The sequence below is a fragment of the Panthera pardus genome, unplaced genomic scaffold (assembly GCF_024362965.1).
Source record: "Panthera pardus isolate Hobbes unplaced genomic scaffold, ASM2436296v1 HiC_scaffold_6, whole genome shotgun sequence".
NCBI lineage: Eukaryota > Metazoa > Chordata > Mammalia > Carnivora > Felidae > Panthera > Panthera pardus.
Genome location: NW_026526991.1, coordinates 135,823,257 through 135,840,243, shown reverse-complemented (window position 1 = coordinate 135,840,243; position 16,987 = coordinate 135,823,257). Strand labels below are relative to the sequence as shown.

Sequence of the window (16,987 nt, the reverse complement as noted above, 5' to 3'; positions counted from 1 at the left end):
AGTAAATAAGTAAACTTTAAAAAAAATCTGCTGATAGCCTTATAGGGTTTCCTTTGTAGATAACTGTTTTCTCTTGATGCTTTTAAAATTCTTTATCAACTACTTTTTGCCACTTTAAATATTGTGTCTTGGTGTGGATCTCATTGGGTGGATTTTGTTGGGGGCTCTCTGTGCCTCCCAGATCTGGGTTTCTGTTTCCTTCCCCAGATCTGGGAAGTTTTCAGCAGTTATTTCTTCAAACAAATTGTCTCCTTTTCTCTCTCTTCTCCTTGTGGGACCTATAATGGGAATGTTATTACACTTGATGGTGTTGCTGAGTTCCCTTAATCTATTTTCATTTATTATTATTGTTTTTTCTCCTGTTCAGCTTTTTTTTAGCTTTCCATTACTTTTTCCTTCAGATCACTTATCCTTTCTTCTGCTTCCAGTCTACTAGTCTACTATTTATTCCTTGTAGTATATTTCTTTTTTTTTTTAATGTTTATTTATTTTTGAGAGAGAGATTGACAGAGTGTGAGCAGGGGAAGGGCAGGGAGGGGGAGACACAGAATATGAAGCAAGCTGCAGGCTCTGAGCTGTCGGTACAGAGCCTGATGCCGGGTTCCAACTCCCTAACCGCAAGATCATGACCTGAACTGAAATCAGATGCTCAACCAACTGAGCCACCCAGGTGCTCCCCCTGTAGTATATTTCTAATTTCAGTTATTGTGTTCTTTATTTCTGATTGGTTCTTTTTAATCTCTTTGTTAGGGGTCTCACTGAGGTCCTCCACTCTTTTCTCAAGTTTAGTGAGTATCTTTATGATCATTACTGATGAGGGAACATAAGGCAAGCTGACACCCCACAAACCGCTACCCCCCAACCCCAGGTGCGGTATTCCTCAGGCTCTGTGGAGGTTGCCCAAGAACAAAGGAAAGGACAGAAAACAAATGATTAAACTGATAGTCTCCATCAGTTTATAAATATCTTATCAATAGCCTAATTTCCAGGAACTCCCTACTGTCTTAATGTTAATGCTTTGCTTGAAGGAAAAACAACCTTGACAATAGCTAGGGCTCCAGTAATCTGTGAGTCTTTAGCATATGGAAAACCCTTTAAGAAACTTCCTCTTGCCTTTACCTCCCCAACTCCATAGTATATAACCACTCACTCTTCACAACCCCAGTGCAGCTCTTTCTGCCCATTAGTCCTGTCCCTGTGCTTTAATAAAATCACCTTTTTTTGCACCAAAGACATCGTCAAGAATTCTTCCTTGGCCATTGGTTCCGAACCACCGCTCCCCCCACCACTCCAAAACCCCATCAATTACTTTAAATTCTTTTATCAAACATACCGCTCATCTGTGTTTCCTTTAGCTCTCTTGCTGTGATTTTGTCCTGTTCTTTCATTTGGGACATATTTTTCTATCTGCTTATTTTGTATAACCCTCTATACCTGTGTCTGTGTGTTAGAAAGTCAGCTACATATCGTGCTCTTGAAAGTAGTGTCCTTATGAAGAAGAGGTCCTTTAATGCCCTGCAGTGCAGTGTCCCCTGTTCCCCAGAAGCTGGAACTTCAGGGGTGTCTCCCACGTGTGTCGTCCGTGTCCTGCTGTTGTGGCTGAGCCACGTTTGCCTTCAGTCCAGTTGTCTGCAGTGGCTCTCTGCCATTTTGTGGGCAGGGTTTGGTCCCTGTGTTGTTGGTGGGCCAGTCTGGGGCCACCTTGGACTTGAGCTTAGTCAGGCCATCATTTGCCAGAGCCGTGGTAGCCCAGAGCTGCAGGGGTTCTCCCCCTGTCGTCCCAAGAAGCTTTCATTGGTGGGTGGGCTTGCAGTCAGACCAGATGTCTTCCCGGAGCCCACTGCTGGGGCTGCAGTTGAGTTGGTGGGCATGGTTGTCTTCCCCTCTCCCTTGGGCAGGGAGCACCTTGGAGCGGTGCTGGGTCCTGTCTGGGCTGCTTGCACACTACCAGGCCTGTGGTGCCGCTTTGGATGGACTCATGCCAAAAGCGTGTTGTTGGGGGGGGGGGGTGTGGGTGGATCCACAGAAAAACACAGGTGTGGGCATGTGGTGCCAGCAAGGTCATCACAGATCTAGTCTGCTGTAGGCGGGGGTCTGCAGCACAGGAAAATGCTGCCCAGGCTGGGATGCAGGGGGCAGGTCTGCAAAAGGATGTGGGGGTGGGGCAAGCCCTTGGCAAGCTGAGGGGAGAGTGTTTGGGCTGTGCTATTTCCCACAGGTGTCCCTGTATCTAGGTTAGTGGGGGTGGGGTGGAAATGGTACCCTCCAGCTATTTTTCCTTCTTTTTTGTTTTAATGTTTGTTTTTATTTTTGAGAGAGAGACAGAATGTGAGTGGGGGAGGGGCAGAGAGAGGGAGACACAGAACCCGAAGCAGGCTCCAGGCTCCGAGCTGTCAGCACAGAGCCGGACATGGGGCTTGAACTCACAAACTGCAAGATCATAACCTGAGCCCAAGTCGGATGCTTAACTGACTGAGCCACCCAGGCGCCTAGCTCTTTTATTCTTGGAGAAGTCTTCCAAAGATCCCTGCCTCTTTAAGACATGCTCTAAGATTAGTAAATACATCTCCTTTCCATATGTTTTTCAAACTGCTGCTTCTATGCTGTATCTTAGCAGGGGTATTTGTTGTGCTGTCTCTTTAAGGGCAGGGACTCAGTTTCCTATCACCCTCTGGCTCTTCCAGAGCTGAGCCTGATGATTTTTAAAGTTCTACATGTTAAGTCCCACTGATTGTAAGAATTCATGAAGTTAGGCTCCTCTGGTTTTCAGAGCCTAATTTTATGGGGATTTGTCTCCCCAGTGCGGGTCCCTCAGGTCTGGGGTGCCTGTGGGGTCTACTCCTCTCCCCTGTCTGCACCCACAGCATCCCTGACTCCTGCAGACAGTCCTGTGGCTCCTGACCTCGTGTCTGCCCTTCCTACCCTCTTCAATGTGGACTCTTCTCCACATTTAGCTGTGGACAGCTTGTTGTGCTAGTCTTTGGGGTGTTTTCTGGGTGATTTACACTGACGTGGGTGCTATCTAGGTGTATCCGTGGGATGAGGTGAGCCCAGGATCCTCCTACTCTGCCATCTTCCCCAGAAGTTGGATCCAGATTCTTTTGGTGTTGCCTTGGGCATCGTTTAGAACATACAGGACATGCTGTTACTACGTTAAGCAAGACACTATACTTTGAGGGCATTTTGAAATTTCTGGCAATAGGTTATATTACCTGGGCATTGCAGTGGCCACTCTTAGTATGTACCCAAGTCAGTAGCTAGGGCTCATACCTGAGCTAAGGCATCAGCTTCCTGATTGCCAGGGCGTGTCTGTCATGAACTCGGACGTGAAAAACAGTCAAGATGCCTTAGACTCTTGCAGATGGACCCAAATGTCTTTCCATATACATCCTGGCCCCACAAGGGTTTATTCACGATCACCCACCCCTCTGCTTTCCACTTTCCAAGTCACAGGGTCAGTCCCTTTAGAGCAGCCCACCCAGCTGTCAGTGCAACGGGCCGTGGGTGCAATGGGCCAGGGTTCATGGGTGACCACCAGCCAGACCGCTCTGAGCTCAGCTCCCTGGCCGCTGCACTGGCTGCCGTGTGAGAGGGGAGCTCCTGTTCTGTGGGGGCAGCTCAGGTTTCTGTCCCCTTCCAGAGCTGGGACTCAAGTCCCAGGGGCACACTCTCCTGTCTCTGCCACAGCGCCTGACCATATCCTTCCAGAGTCACAGACGCATCTAACTCACAGCAGCCCTGCTCAGGAGCTGCCTACAGCTTTAATCTGTTTTACTAGTTTTGCCTTCTCAAGGTGGCTTGCTACTCTGATCCCATGTCCCACATGTGCCCTCTCTTTGCCAGGCGGTGTAAGGGACAGGAACACTGTGCCTGGTGGGGAAGCAAAGTCCACTAACCCCCCCCCCCCCCCAAATCCCTAGGACAGCCTGTACCTCTCTCATGTTCCCAGAGGCCAGGTAAGCTTGCACCTTATTAATCCCAGCTTTTGGGACAACAGGTGTTTTACCTGGCCAGATGACACCCAAAACCTTACTACAGTGAATGGGCCTTGAATTTCTTTGGGTTCAATGCTCATCCTCTGTCTCAGAGATGCTCCAGCAAAGCCTGTAGGATGTCCTGCATCAGAGGCAAGTCTTCACATGGTAACTTCACATGGTTATATCATCCATGTAATGGGCCCATTTCACTGATGTGGGGAGAATAGGAACAGGTACCCCAGTACTACCCCATGCATATGGATGGGCTGTGCAGGTAGCCTTGGGGGACTGCTGGGAAGGTTTATTATTATATCTCCCACGTGAAGGCAAATCGTTCTTAGTTATTAGAAACCTGTCAGGAATGCTTTGCAAGAATGCTTTTTGCCAAAGCATCAGATAAAACAGTAAGTGTCTGCAAATGACAAAAGACATACAAATGGCCATGGTTCTAGACCTGGCTGTGCTAGGTTATAGATGGTTATAGATCATGGTTATACTAGGACATATCAGAGTTCAGGGAATTTCATACAAATATACCCTAAAGAAAGTTTGGTATCACTTCCTCTTTGACAGAACTTCTCATGAAATTTAACATATAATCAGAAGTGACATAGTTGTAAACAACTTGGCTTTTCCAACAGAGAAGACTTAGTTTCTTATGTAATCAAAGACCTGATAAAGACAAAACACGGAGTCTTTGTTTCCCAGGTAGGTTACATCAAAGGTAAAGAAAAGCCTTTGTTTACAATTTCTTAAGAAAAGCAAGCCAATAATCAAAGAAAACTTTATCCCTTCAACAGAAAGAAAATTGTGTTTTTCTAATTTTGTACCAGTGTACTTTTGATAGTATAACTCTGTTTTCTTTTTAGCTTATGTAAGTCTATTTTATTCATAGCTCAGCTAATCATAGCTCGACTACATATAAAACTTCTTTTTCAATATTTCTTTCCCACAGACCTCCAACTTTCTATATCAGCTTTCATTCCCAATCTCTAGCCAATAACCGGGTACCCAATTCCACAGCTAAAGCCTTTTACTGATATTTGTGACCTTTTGGAGGGTGTGCACTGGATTCTGGGAATTCCTACAGTAATCTGCATTTTGAAAAAGCCTCCCTCTCCCTTGGGGCACCTGGGTGGCTCAGTCGGTGAAGCAGCCAATTCTTGATTTCAGCTCGGGTGGTGATTGCGTAGCTCCTGAGTTCAAGCCCTGTGTCGAGCCCCACACCGGGCTCTGCGCTGAGCGCACAGTCTGCTTGGGATTCTCTCTCTCCCTCTCTCTTCCCCTCCCCTGATTGTGTGCTCTTTCTCTCTCTCAAAATAAATAAATAAACTTAACGCCCCCCTTTCTTTTCTTTGGTCTCGGTGAGCAATGTTTTGGTTACCTCTTGGGGTGTTCACATTTCAAAGACAGGACAAGACTTACAACTTTAGGGGACAGAGAAAGAATGTAAATTTTCCCCTGGGTGTTTTGGGGTCATTGCAATTTAAAAATAATTTTCTTTCATATTAGGGGTCAGAAGGCTTGGGGCATTTTATCCATTTTCTCATCAATTACCATAGCATCCTTCTCTTCACTCTTATCCCTTTCTCCCGGATTTCATCTCTCAGCATCCTACTCAGGCTTTGTCAACAAGTGTCCCGATCTTAATCCAAAGCATCTGGAGCCCTCCTAGCTTTGTAAAAGGGAGCTATTATCCTGCTCTCCCACCTTGTCTGCTCACCCCGAAGCCAGTAGGCTAGTGGACACCCGCACATCCTTCCCCGATTGTTCTCGCTTTCTGACTCGAGGTGGGCACTGGTGGCCAGCAGAATTGTCCGTGGCAGAGGCCAGCTCACTGCACAGCCTTGCACATCTAGTCTCCACCCAGTGCACTGTGTGCGGTTTGTCAAGCAAGCCCCTGAAAGCAGCCGGTGTTTTCAGGGCACCCCAGCCTCGTGTGGCAGTCCACAAGCACCCGACTCACATGGAGCTCACTGACCAACCCAGGATTTTCCCGCGATGTCTCATTCCCATGACCCATTTCTCCCATTTCCTGGCTGGCTCACCTGTTGCTGGTTTGCAGCCTCTTCTGGTGCTTCTCCAGTGGAATGTGAATCCCGCCTCCAGGCTGGCGGAGGGCAGGAAGAGACTGGAAAGAAAAAGGCAGCCCAGTCCAGGCTGGCAGGTGGCAGTTTGAATAAGCAAGGGAATTTACATATGAGACTTGGCTGGAATGGCAGCAAGACAGGTGGATCTCCACACACACCCACCACATCTGAAGAGTTTATAAAGGAGCCTTAAGTAGGTGCAGATGTTTTCAACACCACATCACAGTCTCAAGGCTGTGTCCTTGGAGCAGCTTCCCAGAGGCAGAAAGGCAAGTAGAATCCACATTCCAAGGACAGAGGAGGGGCTGAGGAGCCTCCAATCACTCGGGTCCAACTTGCAAGTCAACTGGCTTCCTGTCTTCTCAGTGACCTCCCCCCACGCCAGCTCAACACCCCCCCCCCCCCCCACCAGTGCAGTTCGTTCCGTTCCAGACCTTACTGCCACAGCTCAGATAGCGAGTCCCAGTTTCTTCTGGACAACCTAGCACATTGTCAATGGAAGAACGTCAAAGACATCTTTCTACGCCCTTAAAAATTCCTGTGTGCCAGTGCCGCAAATCCGTTGTCCACACTTTTTCTCCCATTCCCATGACTGAGTTTTGACCTGGCTCTTCTAAAGCTTCCTAATGGTACGGCTGATGTGACCGTTGAGGATATTCTTCAATAGAATAATACTTGCTGTGAGCAAAGTCACAAAGAAAAGGGTCAACATCCATTCTCCCTTCTCTTGGTAATGACCTACTTTTCACTCAGGTCTTACTCTTCTGTTCACCCCAAGCAACTCATGAGGGATGTTGATTCTCCTCTTGGTTCTAGAGGTAGGGTACATGGCTCAGGCTAGGGAAATAAGGACCATCTTACGTCCTCTGGCCACAGAGCCGATGTGAGGCCCCACTTGAACCACTCAGACCAGAGAAGCCCTTGGCTTCTTTTCTTGCCCCCCTCAGATGGGCTGGGGCTGCATAATTTCCTTTCCCATGCGGAAGGCTAGAGCAGGTCAGGGTTGGGTATTTCTGTTCCCTCCGGTTGGTTAGGTTCTAGTAAAACCCAAGAAAGTTGGGAGAGTAGTTTCTCCTGAGGACAGGCCTTGGTAAGGTATTTCAAAATGGTTCCTTTCTTCCTTCTCCTGCCAAAAGCGTGAGGGGGCTTTTCTCTGATCTTCACCCTGAGAACCTTGGATGTCTTCTGCAGGTAACACTTATGAAAGGGCAGGCAGGGCTCCAAGGACTTGTCTGCACTGGTCCTCCAACAGTCCGTCAGTCTGGCACTAGCCCAGTGTCTGCTCCTGGTACACTGTGATTCACTGTTCCCGCCTCTCTGTTCAATTTGCGGGTAGAGGTTTGGCCAGATTTCAACTGGCTGAGGGGTCTAAGAAGAGTTGCCGATTTTCACTTTGTTCAGGACTTTCTCTTTGGAAGGAGGGAAGTGATGGCTTCCGAGTTCCTTCTAGGTCAGACTGGAAACTGGGAGCCATAATGATTACTTTTAAATAAGAACACATCTGTGTTTCAGGGGTGCCTGGGTGGCTCGGTTGGTTAAACGCCTGACTTTTGATTTCGACTCAGGTCATGATCTCATGGTTTGTGAGTCTGAGCCCTGCATTGGGCTCTGTGCTGACAGCCTGGAGCCTGCTTAGGATTCTCTGTCTCCCTCTCTCTCTGCCCCTCCCCAACTTGTGCTCTTCCCCCTCCCCCCCCCCCGGCCAAAAAAGAACATATTTGTGCTTTAAAACCTGGTTACTTGAAAATTATAAGCCAACAACACAACTGATGCAAAGATCTATCACTGTACATGGTCAATAAGTCAGAAAACCCACCACAAGTTACACTGATTATGATGAGCACATTTGGGGGGCCATCAGACACATCCCCTATTTGAAAAGTACTGACAATAATTTAGAATTTAGCTGAAAGAATGCCAATCAAAAACCAAAACCGACCCAAGATGGTCCTAGTAATTCATCAGTAACAGCATTCTTCCTGGAAGCAATGCAAATTTCACATTTTCAATAGAATACTGAGAGTCTTCAGGAAACTTTAGTAATATATTAATTTTAGTTTAAAAAATTCAGGGTCTTGTAAATAACTCACTTAATAGAATATTAGAAAGTAAACCACCATAAAAACTTCACGTAGACCCTGGCCCTCTACTGTGAGCTGAGAACTGTTCTCGGGGGATCATGAATGGAACCAGCGATGAGCAAATATTCTGGTCGCAGGATCTCTTTTTTTGTTTCTTTTAATTGAGGCGAATGAAATTCACATAATCATAAAAAGTGTACCCTTCAGTGGCATTTAGCGTATTCACAGATTGTTGAGTAAAACATTAGATGATCACTCTCCCCAGCCACAGTTAACTACTAACTTACTTTTTGTCTCCCTGGATCTGCCTACTTGGTCTGGATATATTATATAAAAGGAATTATACAACATGTGACCTTTTGTATCAGGCTTCTTTCACTTAACATAATGTTTCTTTTTTTGTTGTTAAAGTTCATTTTATTTATTTTGAGAGACAAAGAGACAGCGTGAGCGGGGGAGGGGCCGAGAGAGAGGGAGGGAGGGAGAGAATCTCAAGTAGGCTCCACACTGTCAGCGCAAAGCCCAGTGCAGGACTTGATCCCACGAACCATGAGATCATGACCTGAGCCGAAATCAAGAGCCGGACGCTCAACTGACTCAGCCACCTAGGCGCCCCTTATCATAATGTTTCTGAAGCTCACCCACACTGTACCATGTATCAATACTTTATTCCTTTTTATGGCCGAGGAACATCGCAGTGTATGGATAGACCACAGTTTGCTTATCCATTTATTATTGGTGGGCACTTGGGTTGTTTCCACCTCTTGGCTATTTGGTTATCATGCTGTTATAAATAGTCAGGTACAAATTTCTGTGTGGACATAGGTTTCCATCTCTTGTGGGTATCTGCCCAGGAGTAGAATTGCTGGGTCATGTGGTAACCGTATGTTAAAAGTTTTGAACTACCTAACTAATTTGGAAGTAAATTTTAAAAAATAAAAAATAAAATAAAATACAAAGTTTTGAGGAGCTACCAATCTGCTTTCCACAGTGGCTGCACCATTTTACATTTCTGCCAGCCAAGTATGAGGATTCCTGTTTCTCCACATCCTTGTCGACATTTGTTATTCTTTTTGCCTAAAGTCATCTTAGTGGGCATGACCTGGTATCTCAGTGTGATTTTCATTTGCCTTAATGGAATGACCAATGATGATGCACTTGCTAACTATTTGTCAGGACCTTTGTATGTTATTAAAAAACATTGAGGCCCAAAGAGCTTTAACCCATGTCGTTATAGCTAGTGATACCATATTTAGACACTAAAACAATTAAATTTAAAAGGTATTATTTATTGGTTCTCTTATAAACAATAGTAATAAGTTCATTATATGTCAACATCAGAGCAATGACATCATCACGTATCATGTAGTTTCTGGAAAACTCCACCATACACTTATAAGAGAATGAGCATGAAAAAGGTAAATAACATGTTAATTATTATAAAAAAATTGATCTCCTAGATCTCCCTCCCCAAAATGAGTAATGATAATTCAATTTTACTCAAGATAAATAACACTAAAAAAAATTTTTGGTTTTTTCTGGCCTGGGATTTCTCTCAACTGAGAAAACATGTACTTGGGGGAAGGGAGGATGTAGACACTGAAATCTGGATCATTTTTGTTAGTCATAGAAAGGGCAGAAAATGGTTCTGTAATCTGGCTATGGATTTGCTGATGCCTGCCCACATTTTTAAATAACACTTTTTTGGCCTTTCGTAAATGAAAACTGGATGCTTTATTAACCTTTCATTAATCTCCTTGATCATGTGATTTTTGAGAGTGGGTGGGCATAGAGATTTATAACCCGGTGGTTCTCAAAGTGAGGTCCCCAGACCAGCAGCAGCACCTGGAACGTGTCAGAAGAGGACATCTTTGGGCCCCGCCCCAGACCTGCTCCTCAGAAACCCGACATGGGCCTTCTGTGGTCCAACAGGGCCTCCAGGTGGTTCTGATTTGCTAACTGATTTGCTAACAGTTTGAGGACAACTGGGGTGACCTTTCCCATGTTACACTCTGTCAGCATGATCTCCCTCCCTGCTTTGCACTTCCTTCTTCTTTCCTTCCGCCCATAAACATTGGATGTTTTAATCCCTTGTCAGTGTTTTTATGACACTGATTTGGAAATGTAGACATTCACACATTATGCATCTGTCTCTAAACATCACATTCATGCAGACCAAATTCAGAGAATCATTTATAACAATCCCACAGAAACTAAATCTTAAAGGGGCGTGTTAGTAATATTCAGGTAGAGCTTTGCCATGGATACAGTTCATCACCTGGGACTTAGATTACACTTCTTTTCCAGCACACCTCCAGTAAAATCCTTTTAAATACAGAAGCTCCATGATCCCAAGGGCTCGGTTGCCCTCTGTTGGTGTTACCCAAAGATTACTATGCCATGGCTTCTGTTTAGAAATTCACAATTGAAGAAGGTTCAGTGGAAGGAGGCTAGCTTAGAGAACAGAGCTAAGGACAAAAAGATTCAGAGTTACCGGTTCAGAGTTCTTGGAAGGTGTTCATTATGGAATGTGGCCAGGAGAATGGGCTAATCACCCAGAAGCTGGGACAGGGATCTGCATCAATCAATGGAGAGTCCAATTACATGGGGTAAGGAGTGAGTGTGTGTGTGTGTGTGTGTGTGTGTGTGTGTGTGTGTGCATGTGTGCATGTGTGTGTGTGTGTGTGTGTGTGTGTGTGTGTGTGTGTGTGTCTATTTATATTCTATGCTAGGGTTTTCCTTGGGATTTCTAAACTGGGAAGTATGGATGAAATGAACATGAAGCTACTTTTCTTTAACCTGTATATGGTATGGAGAGAGTCCACTGGTGCTCAAGCTTCAATGAACATGTAGACATGAAAATAAGACCTAGAGTTCTGGTTGTCCCTCCCTGTTCCTCCAATGACCTTAGAATCGCTGCCCAGAAGCAGGTCGAGTTCACTCATTGGCACTAGAGAGCTGGCTTTGTAATGAGGTTGCAGGCGCCTGGGGCTCTGGCATGTGGCTTCCGAGTTTTCCAAAGCCCAGGAGATCTCACAGGAGATGCGTCTTGGGTGAGTGTTCAACTTCTTTGATTTTGCTTGTGCTCCGCGATTTCTGAGGTGTTCTTGGCTTCTTAGCACTCCTGGTTTTCTAGATTGTTCTTCTACTCTTCCTCCTGTGGCGATATAGCTATGTCACAGTCATAGGTGTAATACTGCACCAAGAAAAATGTGATCCCCACCCTAAGCCGACATGGGTAGAGCATTCAACATAAGCCCCCGTTGACCTGCTAACTTAAAGTTCCACCCCCAGATCCTGTTACCTTCCCACATTTCAGATCCTGAAATCCGACCTCAAGGCCTCTCCATGCCTCTGGAAGCCCAGACCGGCTGCCCCATGGTCCTTACAGCATGGTAGTTCCATCATTGTTTGGTGAGCAGATCTGAGAAACAGCCCAGGGGAACACTTCCATTCCCTTGTCAGCCAGAGCTGGGCAGTTACAGGTGCCGAGGCTGAGTGGGTCTCAGAGAATGGACTCCAGGATGGGGTCTGCTTTGCTGCGGACCCCCAAGGGGTGTCCTGCTCTTTGTATTTCGTCCTGGTGTATAGTGGCTAAGGGTCCCATTGTCACACTCAAAAACCTGGGGTCATCCCTGGGCCATCTGTCTTCCTTAACCCTCATTTCCAGCCACCTGGAAAATCCTGGTAATTCGATCCCCTTATATATTTCTTGATTCTTTTCCTCCTTTTTAACAGGTGCCCACTGACCTAGCTCATGTTCACATTGTCTCTCGTGTGGATTTATTCCATCATACCATAATCAAGCTGCCACCATGATTACTTGCTCCCTTAAATCTAGCCTATCTTGTAGACAGACTGTTCAAAGGGCCAGTGCTATCATTTTCCCCATAGGTAAAGCTGCTGTGGCTCTCTGTTGGCCCCAGGATAGGGTCCGAGCCCCTCAGTCTGACCCGATCTTCCACGACGTGGTCACTGTCCATCTGTAACAGCACCACACGCCTCGCATCCTGGTGTTCAGAACTGCTCAACTTCTCCTGGACGTTGTCATGCCCTTTCACCTCGCCTTGCCTGTCCCCACGCTCCCCCTGCCTGGTATCCATCTCCTGCCTTTCTTCATCTGGCCATAGGCACCATCAACTCTAAAAACCTTGCTGGCACCCCCATGTAGGGTCAAGTGTCCTTTCTCTTTGTTCCTATAACATCTCACTCTTGGGCTTTAAGAAAATGTATTTGAGGGGCGCCTGGGTGGCTCAGTCTGTTGAGCATCTGACTTCGGCTCAGTTCATGATCTCACAGTCCTTGAATTCGAAGCCCCGAGTAAGGCTCTGTGCTGACAGCTCAGAGCCTGGAGCATGCTTCAGATTCTGTGTTTCCCTCTCTCTCTCTGCCCCTACCGCACTCACGTTCTCTCTCTCTCTCTGTCTGTCTGTCTCTCTCTCTCTGTCAAAAATAAATAAACATTAAAAAATTTAAAAAAAAATTGTATTTGAAATCTGTATTTCCCCCCCTCTTCTCCTCTACTAGTCTGTAAGCTCCTTAGAGTGGGGGCCATTTGCATTCACCTTTGGGCCCCGAGGAAGTGCTTGGCACAGAGCGGATATTCTTGTAATAGTTGTGTTTTGTTTTTTTTTCTAATTGAGATAGGATTGACATGTAACATTGTGTAAGTTTAGAGTGTACAACATGTTAGTATATTTTAATGTGTCGTATTTATATATTGCAACATGATTACCACCATAGTTAGCAGACCCCTCCATCGTGTCACATAATTATCATTCCTTTTCTGCAGTGAGAACATCTAAGATCTAGTCTCTTAGCAGCTTTGAAGTATACAATACAGTATTGTTGACTGTAATCTCTATGCTGTGTGCTTGATCCCCAGAACTTACTCCTCTTCTAATTGCAAGTTTATGCCCTTTCACCAGCATCTATATACGAGATATTCTATAATTATTTTTTGAACTATATGGAGGACAGTAGGTGCAGAAAAGGGATAATAATGGTAACTAACTGTGCTAAGTGAGTCTCATGAATTGAAAACTCCTAGTTTCTATGTTTTGCATCTGTGTTATCCAATAGAGTAGCCACAGTAAACACTATTAAACACTTGACATGTGGCTAGTGTAACTGATGAACTGAATTTTAATTATATTTAATCTATTTGAGTCTAAACTTAAATATCCACGTATGGCTGGTGGCTACTGTATAGGACAGTACAGTCCTAGACTTTCACCAGCCCTTACTTAGTCCACAGGAACATCTGACTAGTGCCTACCTCGCTCACAGCTCCCATGGAGCAAGGATGTGGGCATGGGGTGCTGGTGAATGATTAACAAGCAGCTCTCTGGAAAAGTTGGCCTATTTCCATGGTGTAAATAGTCCCACCACGCCCTGTTTCGAGCTACCAACGCGACATAACTGAATACGGAGTTGGGAAGAGAGGTGCGGTAACACACCGTCTTGTTGCATAATTCCTCGATACAGACATGATAGGTGTAAATAACTCTGAGAACAAACCAACTCGTAGAATAATTAGAAGGTGGTTAATTTAGAGTGCTTATTAACTTCGTTTTTAATATAACTTATTCAGTTATGTCTATGTACTTACTTTTTTATAATGGCTCTGTTTAAAGACAGTTCACAGAATTCCTGAAAATGTAGCTTCTGGCTGTCAGGAGCCAGTGTAAGCCAGATCTTATCACTGGCTCCTAGTAATTAATCCAAAAAAGTAAAAATAGTCAAATGTAGGATTTCTTGTGGCCACAAGAGGGCACCATCAGATGAAATTAGAGTCTAGGAGGGATTTTTTTTTTTTTTTTTTTTTTTTTTTTTTTTTTTTTTTGCACTAGCTCTCTGGCAGAAGGCTCAGTTTGAGGAATGAGTTTGAGTCTCCTGGAAGACTAATTCTGGGAGAGCTTGTGGAAATTCATCTAGATTCAGGCTGTTCGTTATTTTACAATGTAAATTCCAAACCTTTACCGTTCCCAAATAGCGTCATCACTTTGTGTCTGAAGGCTTTTAATACCTAAGCTCCTAAATGAAAAGGTCCTTGCTGGGTTTCAAGTCTTGTCAGCAAGGGGAGGCGAGGATCTACCACATGTCGAGCTCCTATAGTGTACTGGGTACTTGACATGCTTCATGCCACACGATCCTAAAAGAACGCCTTAGGAATCAGCTAACACCATAGAGAAGCTGGTCGACAGCCAGGTATATGAGCAACTCCCAATATAATAACCCGAGGGGGCTTGCCCTCTGCATCCCAGTAATTTGCACCTTTTTAATTCACACGAGGACCATCGGGAGTATATTGTGGGCCTGATGACCAATATGACAGCAAACGAAATCTGCTGGCCTTTCTCTGCCTGGGCCTCTATGGGATCTAAGAGCTCTGGGTTTTGGGGGGGTGAATCTGTGTCTTCTCAGGGTCTTGCTGGGGAATTTATATCAAGGTTGGTTAGAGTGCACCCTTGGGGGGTGGTGCTTTAGGGATGCCCTAAATAGTCAGGAGAGTAACATAGTAGGTCTAAAACTCCACTGTCGAAAGCGAGGGAGAAACGGGCCTTTTTGTTTGTGTGTGGAATGAATTCACTCTCTTGATGCTTGATAGTGTCTGTCTACGCAGTGGTTCTCCAAGTTTGGTGCCTGGAAGAGAAGCGTCAATCTTGCCTAGGAATTTTTTTAGAAATGTCAGTTTTCAGGCCCCACTTCAGACCTGCTGAATCAGAAACTCTGGGGGGTGGGGCCTGCTAGCCCATGTTTTAATAAGCCCTCCAGGAGATTCTTGTTTTTTTCTAATGTTTTTTTTTTTTTATGTTTACTTATTTTTGAGAGACAGAGCATGAGTGGGGGAGGGGCAGAGAGAGAGGGACACAGGATCCGAAGCAGGTTCCAGGCTCCAAGCTGTCAGCACAGAGACCGACACGGGGCTCACGAACCGTGAGATCGAGACCTGATCTGAAGTCGGACCCCTAACCGACTGAGCCACCCAGGTGCCCCACCCTCCAGGAGATTCTGATTAACAAGTCCACTCAAGTTTGAGAACCACTGGCCTAGCACAGAGTGGTCAAAACGGGATCAGGGGTGCCGGGGTGGCTCAGCTCGTTAAGCGTCCGTATCTTGATTTGGGCTCAGGTCATGACCCCAAGGTTGTGGGATCGAGCCCTGCATCAGACTCTGCACTGACAGTGTGGAGCCTGCTGGAGATTCTCTCTCCCTTTGCCCCTTCCCAGCTTGTGCTCTCTCCCTCTCTCTCTCTCTCTCTCAAAATAAATAAATAAACATTAAAAGAAACTGGCTGCATAGGTATTCATTGGCTCTGAGGAGCTTTAAAACAGAAGCAGTATCTCAGGCAAATCTACAGAGCTGGAAAGTAGGTTTGTGGTTTCCAGGGCACCGGGGAAATGGGGAATTGTGCGGTACAGGGTTTCTCTTTGGGGTGACGGAAATGTCTAATGTGTAATGAGATAGTGGTATATACACAGCATTGCTAAAAACCGCTGAATTGTGCACTTTAAAATGGTTACAATGATGTGTTTTATCTCAACTGGAAAAAAAAAAAAAGTACTAATATCTTGGCCCCCCTCTTAGAGCTTCTGGGTGGAGACCAAGCATTGGTGTCCGAAAAACATCTCTCCTGGTTGTTCTAACCTGCAGCCACGGTTGAAAATTAAGGCCACACATGGTGCCATCCCAGTGGAGGGGGCTGTGGTGTGAGCATCTGCCCCAGGCAGAGGGGGCGCGCAGAGAGGCGAGCTCAGGTGGATGTGCCCACTGGTCTCCTTGTAGCCCAGTGATGGGGGCAGAAGTGTCTGGGGCTCTACGCTCAGGTTGCGGTTTTGGCCTTTGCCGCGCAACCCTGCTCGCGTGCCCTGATGGGTTGGCCTGTAGCTGTATGGAAGGTTCTGAGGGGTGGGTCGTGGGGACATTCATAAGAGAAGTGGGAAGCCCGGCACACGGTAGGCGCTCAGCCCGTGCCAGCGCCCTTTCCTTTCCCGTGTCCTCGCTTTCGTTCTTGGTGATCGATTCTGTGGGGATGTGTGCTGGCAGGGTCTCTCTCTACTGCCCCCTCCCCGGGCTGCTGCTGGCTAGTAGGAGAATGGGGTGGGCTGGGGGGCGAGGGGATCTCTGCCCACGCACGCTGCCCACACCGGCTTCACCCGCTAGCCGGGACAGGGGCTTCGTGACAGTGCGGGACTCACCATCTCCGCTGCCAGGTGAGCCCGCTCAGAAGGACGATACTGATCAGCAGGAGGACGCAGCCGGCCACTGTCAACAGAGAAGCAGTTCAGCAAAGGCGCTGGGCGAGGGCGCAGAGCATTCTGAGGCGCCCCCCGCCCCCCCCCCCCCCCCCCACAATGAGCGAGGGTTTCCCAAGGAGGAGAGCCTTCCCCGGTAGCTCCCGCGGGACATGGGATCCTGGGAGGCTCAGGGACTGGGAGGGGGGCAGTGGGGAGCTGGGAAAGGGCATGGAGACTTGCTTCCAGGGGCTTGGTTCTTTCTGGGGGGAGTGAAGGGACAGGCACTCTCTTCAGAAAGCTTCAGAGGCCTCAGTTAAGGAGGCCATGAGTGAGGGCTGCCATGAGTGAAAGAAACGTCAAAATACAAGGATAAATGATAAACACATAAGCATCTCTTGAAAGTATTCATATTTCCCAAATGCTGCTTTTCTTCCTTCCTTCCTTCCTTCCTTCCTTCCTTCCTTCCTTCCTTCCTTCCTTCCTTCCTTCCTTCCTTCCTACCTGCTTGCTTATCTATCTATCTATCTACTTGCTTATCTACCTACCTACCTACCTACCTACCTATCTACCTATGTACCTACCTACCTACTTGCTTATCT

At 46.5% G+C, this 16,987-nt stretch overlaps 2 protein-coding genes across 3 annotated transcripts in view; one reads left to right on the top strand and one right to left on the bottom strand.

The window, feature by feature from the left end:
* FBH1 (F-box DNA helicase 1) overlaps positions 1-16,987 on the top strand; it is a 183,398-nt gene that overhangs the window by 159,914 nt on the left and 6,497 nt on the right. The window lies entirely within an intron of this gene.
* Positions 10,816-16,987, bottom strand: part of IL2RA (interleukin 2 receptor subunit alpha) — a 56,778-nt gene continuing 50,606 nt past the window's right edge. For both annotated transcript variants that reach the window (XM_019460877.2, XM_019460876.2), the window contains exons 7-8: positions 16,350-16,416; positions 10,816-11,305 (exon numbers count right to left, since the gene is read on the bottom strand). In XM_019460877.2, coding sequence (XP_019316422.2) covers positions 11,281-11,305; positions 16,350-16,416 — 92 coding nt within the window. In that variant the 3' untranslated portion in view covers positions 10,816-11,280. The remainder of the gene's footprint in view (positions 11,306-16,349; positions 16,417-16,987) is intronic.